The sequence below is a fragment of the Pinus tabuliformis genome, chromosome 5_1, assembly GCF_031772625.1.
Source record: "Pinus tabuliformis cultivar Carrire ecotype Pingquan chromosome 5_1, CPIR1, whole genome shotgun sequence".
Lineage (NCBI taxonomy): Eukaryota > Viridiplantae > Streptophyta > Pinopsida > Pinales > Pinaceae > Pinus > Pinus tabuliformis.
The window spans coordinates 143,180,015-143,186,014 of record NC_142305.1 but is presented as its reverse complement, the minus strand read 5'-3'; the positions used below and the strand labels follow the sequence as shown (position 1 = coordinate 143,186,014).

The 6,000-nt window shown below is 37.8% G+C and overlaps 1 protein-coding gene across 2 annotated transcripts; it reads right to left on the bottom strand.

Moving 5' to 3' along the window:
• Window positions 1–661: 661 nt before the first annotated feature.
• TOC1 (CCT motif -containing response regulator protein) lies at window positions 662–5,599 on the bottom strand. Of its 2 annotated transcripts, XM_089431883.1 has the most exons (7): window positions 4,932–5,068; window positions 3,597–3,769; window positions 3,344–3,505; window positions 3,047–3,180; window positions 2,710–2,895; window positions 2,219–2,309; window positions 662–2,109 (listed from the first exon to the last, which is right to left on the bottom strand). In XM_089431883.1, exons 2-7 carry the CDS (start codon window positions 3,616–3,618, stop codon window positions 1,124–1,126), a joined length of 1,581 nt encoding a protein of 526 aa, XP_089288009.1. In that variant the 5' UTR covers window positions 3,619–3,769; window positions 4,932–5,068; the 3' UTR covers window positions 662–1,123. The 2 variants fall into 2 exon arrangements, with proteins under 2 accessions (XP_089288009.1, XP_089288008.1); XM_089431882.1 differs by lacking the exon at window positions 3,597–3,769 and having other exon boundaries at window positions 4,932–5,599.
• Window positions 5,600–6,000: the final 401 nt, after the last annotated feature.

The window sequence follows — 6,000 nt, the reverse complement described above, 5'->3', positions numbered from 1 at the left end:
ATATGCTTAGTTGTGAAATTGAAAACAAAAGATTTCTGATTTCGAACGAACAAATCTCAATTTAAAATGTAACTCAATATTTATTATGTACACACATTATCAACATGGTTTATTGGTCTGCACTCCAGAACTCTTTTATGTGATGAATCGAATTTCAAACAAAAAATACTTTTACGGAGCGATGCATATCTATCAAGTCAAAAGGCTGGCTTAATAAAAACAGACTGATTGACAGGTCACAGCATATCACAGAAGCCTGTCTCAGGTTTTGGGTTTGAATAACTATATCTCTCCAAGATCAAGACAATTTCTTCTCTGCTTCCTCTAGCCAATTCAAACATTATAAACTTATCTCGATTTACATTGCCTTCATTCAGAACTATTTAATAAAAAAGGATCATTATATTGCTTTCACTCGGTACTATTTAATGAAAAGGGATTAGAATCCCCCTTATTAAACCAACAATAGCCTATAACTCGGGCCTCTGGCAAGAAATTATTACGATACCTTTGTAGCACAATCAAGGCAACATAATACTTCACGGGCCAAATATTCTATGCTATATTGTAAACACAAAATCACAACATCAATTAGTCTTTATCAAGTATCCTCTCTGAGGCATTTAGTTTCATTTGAATGTGTTCACAGAGATAGAATGTCTTCTACAATGAGGAGCTTCTTCATTCTTTCCGAGGAAATCAATAACAAATGAATAATTGCTGCTTAAACGTACAACAAAATTACAAGCAGCATTTGAACAGGCATGATACGATAAACTAAATTAGCCATGATATTTCCGCCAGAAAATGGCTGAATATTCGGATTTGGAGGCAATAAATAGTTTGTGAATAGTTACAGTATCCTTCAATCTTTTGCAAAAGGCATCTATATGCACGTTCTCTGTATTAGCACTTCAAAAACTTAGTAATCAAGACTTTGAGTAGATATAAAATACCAAGAGTCCTATACATTGAAATCCCAGATATGATAAACACAACAGTTGTTACCACCGAATCAGCCTTTTTGGTCCAAAAAGAGAGAGAACTTTAGAATGGGAGAAGAAGGACCATGTCAACATGCTCATTAGAACAATAGTTGAATTCTAAAGTTCTGTCTTTGATATCAGATAGCATTCTCTGTGTCTCCAGCCAGGCTTTCAGGGGAAGACGTCAGTCTTAATTCCCCAGAACCATGTACATACCCATCATCCTCATCTTCAGAGGAATCGACACCATAAACAACCCCATTAGCACCAGCTGCTTCCATATCATTAGTTTGCCTCACAAATTGACCTCTAATCCGAGGCCTCTGCTCCGCTAGGCGCTTTCGACTTACATAACGTATCTTCTTATCAAAGCAACGGTCTTTTCTTTTTTGTCTGAATTTATTCAAAGCTGCTTCTCTTCTTTCCACTTGAGTAATCTTAGGTTCTGACACAGACAAATTTGCCATACCAGGCCAAGCATGTGACGATCCAATCGTTGCGGGAGCTACAACGAAGCCATATGGATAATATGGCATGGTGGCATTTACAGGCATACCATGACATGGTTGGAATGTATGAAATGGTATCAATCTTGGAGCACCATGAGATCCAACATCGTGGTGCACTCCATGACACAAATGCATTGAAGCTGACATTGAATGATTCATCATGCCTGGTAAAAAGTGAGAAGCCGGTAGTGAAGAAATATCATGATTATTCATACCGGAACCTTCATTAGGAAGACCTCCCTGAACCATGGGGAACTGCTCACCTGCAGGTGCCACCTGTCCAATGGGAATTTCAGGCGACATAGAAACATTACATGACCTAGTTTCTAATCTATCCCTGCGGTGTTCCTCACAAGGAATGACCTCAGTACGATTAGAAGATTTCACAGCTTCCGAACTGTGAGATAGCCCGATGGGGCGATTATCTGTGGATGGTGGACCCATCACACCATGCTTTTCTGGAATAGCTGTCTCTTGCTGGGAAGCTTTATTTTCACCTACACTGATTTGATTTGGCGTCCTGTTTGCTTGAACACTTGCATTAACATATGTGAGGAAAGCTGATGCACCTCCAAACTTGACCTCACTCCTTTTTGGGTACGAGAGAAATTTTCCTGTAAGGCAGAAACATAGCATAACGACTTAGACAGTGAAACTTAGTAATGGCAGTTGATATTTAGTGTTTACTTTGAAAATGAATAATATTGTGTTGAAGCTACTCACCTGCCAAGGAACCCAGTTCAGGTTCTTCAGGTGGACCTTCCGATGAACGCTTTAAAGAAAGCTCTAATTTAGGAGAATCGTGCGACTGCAACTGTACAAGAGCTAAAGACATTATTCCCAAAGGTAAGCACAAAGATATCTAGTTGAATACAAGAAAGAAAAGAAACGCACATAATTCAGGCCCCCTTTACATAGTAGGCATAACTTTTGTATAATAAAAATTTAAACGATGCCTTCAGAGTTGAATGCTAAGGATAAGTAAATCAATGCAGCTCAACAAAAATACCTTCCTCACGGGTGAGCTAACAACATCCCTGAGAGACACTCAAAGTTAAGAAAGCCCTTTCTCATACCTTACCGCAAAATACTAAATCTCCTGTTTTTTTATCTTACACAAACTTGGCAAGTGCCCAGCATGTTTAATAGGAAACAAGACGTCTGGACTTTGTGAATTTTTTCTAATCAAGTATGAGATAGGAATTTAAGCATACCTCGCACTCAGGAGGAGTGACTTGCGTGCTGATTTCTGGACCAGCGTGGCTCCTGACTTTCTTGTCATTAGTATCATCCGAGAACAAATTGGTACTGTTGGTATTGGAGTCGCTGAGATCGGAAACAAGCATATCCAAATCATGCCCCAAGTTCTTACTTATAATATTTTTGTCTGCTAGTCCCAGCTGCCAATACATAGAAAGCATCCATTTTGATAAGTATGTACTACTCTGAATCATTTATTATAGCTCATTGCTTGCAGAGTTACAAACATGAGAATTTCATTGTCGAAGGAAAGTCTATGAAAAATCGATGCTGGGGTCAAACTGTTTGTACCATGCGCCTTCTTCTCCACATGTGCATCCACAAGTTGAGAAGCTCATTGATACGGAGTGGCTTCACAAGGTAATCTGCTGCTCCCAGTTTCAAACACTTCATAACAACAGCTACCTCGTCTTGGGCAGACATCACTGACACATACGAAAATAATGATACATAAAATCCAGTCAGTCTTATTTAGCAGAAACAATAAAGCTGAGACGATAGTATTAGACTACAACAATGTTCACTCAACAAGCAAGATCCCAGTCGCAAATACGAAGTCATTGGTGAAGCTACAAAACCACTACTTACTGACTATTGGTATTCGCTGCAAGCAGGTACTCCTTGTGATGTACTTCAGCATCTTAAAGCCTTTGGATTTGGGTAGATCCACCTCAGCCAAAATGAGATCAATTTCTCGGCCTTCTGTATTCAGAACACTTACGACCTCTCTAGCCGTACTAACAGCAGTTACTGTCAGGTACACAGACCAAATGCAATCAGTTTGTATTTTATTTTAGATATAGGGATTCAGAGAGAAAACAGAACAGAGAGAAAAAATTACTTGGCTCAACATTCGCACTCATCCGCTATTATTGATAATGATGTTTCTCTGAAAAATAATGATCCACCTCATTATCGACAAACTATGTTGTCAGAAACAGTACTGCAGAGTACTGCAATCAGGAAACAAACTTGATACAGAAACGCCCTTTTTTGAGGTTTCTTTGTCCATGGCTGCACTTCAAGAAAAAAAAACTTAAAAGCGCCACCTAAACATTATAATTTGATTGTGTTTTATACATGGATGCTTTCCCTTCCCCTAATACGATCAGGCGGATAATTTGGCTGCACTTTAAGGAAAAAAACACCACCTAAACATTATAATTTGATTGTGTTTTATACATGGATACTTTCCTTCCCCTAATACAATCAGGCGGATAATTTTTCTACTATGACTAGTACGTGTGATGGATTTATCACAGTACAAGGAGTGCACATGTATTGGAAAAGAAGGATTTGAACTCTGACAGGAATAGGGCATTTTTACTTTACAAATGAATCAACCTCAATTTATATATTTAAATTTTTAAAATTCACAAACTAAATGAAGTAAATTACTTTTAAATGTAGACTGAACTTGGATGCATAATATGCAGAGTGCAGAACTGTTTCTTACTCAGAAACGTTCTAACTCAGTTTTTCATACTGATCTGATTTTTCATCCTTATTTCTGACAATACAATGTGCAATTACTATGAACTTCAGTAAAAATCCATAGTTTCCCTAAGCTTTGAATTCCTACCTTGTAAAGAAGACGTGATAAATGTGCCCCATCCATGGACAAACTTAGATAGACCACTTTCTAAGAATCTGAAGGTTTGCCCTAACATCAGAATTCCCGACTTTGCAAGGAAAAAGGAAAAATAAAATGATGACTTTCCAAAAAAAATTATGCAAGAGAACCATCAAATATATTTCCTTAATATTCAAGTGGTGAGATACAGTTTTAAACCATCAAAAGCACCATCCAAACTTCAGAAAGTAAATGGATTGTGCATTCAGGTAACTAGAGCGGCAGGCAACAAAGTCAAATGACCTCAATGTATATTCGAGTTAAGAATAGCCCAAAGAAACTATTATGACAATCTTCATAACTTGACCAATCAGTCAGTCCCAACCCCAAAAGTAAAAATTAGAATATATGACTTAACAAAATTTACACACCTCACTGATTAGGGGCAAACAAATCCTTAAAACAAAAGTCATGAATTCTGAACTTGGAAAGGAAACAATCTTCCCAAGGACTTGGCAGTCGTGTAACCCACTCAAAAATCAAAATACACGCAAAAGAAAACCAAAGCCCTTAAATCTATCACTGTGATCAATAAAAGCATACCTTGATACGAACATTTACGAAGCAATTCCAACAGTTGCTGTGAATTTGTGGGATCTTTGTCGCAGAGCAGAATACGAACACAGCTCCGGTCGAGCACCGAGCTTCCGGCGTCGCTATTCGATATACTGCCCTTACCCATGACTCCAACCCCAGAACTTTCTTAGAGAAAATGTAACGTCAAAATACCTCGCCTTACTTACTCTCACGAATGCATATTTATCTCCATCAAATCACAATGTATGCTGCTAGCCAAACAGGCATTATGAATATCGCCATACGATTCCTTATGCTGTGTATCCTTCTGTGTTGTCTGTTGCTGTGATTTTCATGGCTTGCTGCATATTTTCCGAAACTTGTTGGGAACCAGTTTATGCTTTACTGAAAACCTCCAGATTCACCCGAAAACCGAAACGGCTCAAATCTACAACAAATCGGCTTCCGCTTCACCAAATTTTGACCATAAACGGTAAAATTAAGATTTAAGTACCTGGAATCGAACCGAGAACCCTCGAGCGATCGGATCCACACGGTCAAACCGGAAGGAAAGATCTTTAACGCTTAACCAGAAAGCGCAGAGGAACTGGGTACCCGAAAATTCTCGAAGGCCCCGAATTTCAGGGCAGAGTTAAAATCATTTGACCCCTATCCTTTTTACGATATAGAAAAAGAACACACAAGAAGTAAAAGTGCAACTGGTGGAGCCGGCAACTTGTTATTTTTTATAGTAAAATAACAAGAGGGTACGAGGCTTTGTTTTGGTCTGTTGCAGTAAAGATCTGTACGAGAATTTGAATATGCTACTTATTATAACATTCCATGCTGTATAGTTGGGTGGGTATGGTTAATTTTATTTTAATTGAGATGGTAATTAAAATCTTTTAAACATAACAATAAATATTTATAAATTAAAAATTAAATTGTCAATTGAGATTACTTTGCGTGGTTGAGTTTTCATATTAAAATTTCACATAAAAAAATTTATTGTTTTGTTAGTAATATAATAGATTATAGCCCATGGGGTTTTGGATTAATGGTGAATGGGTGCCTTGTTAAGACACTCCTTGCGATA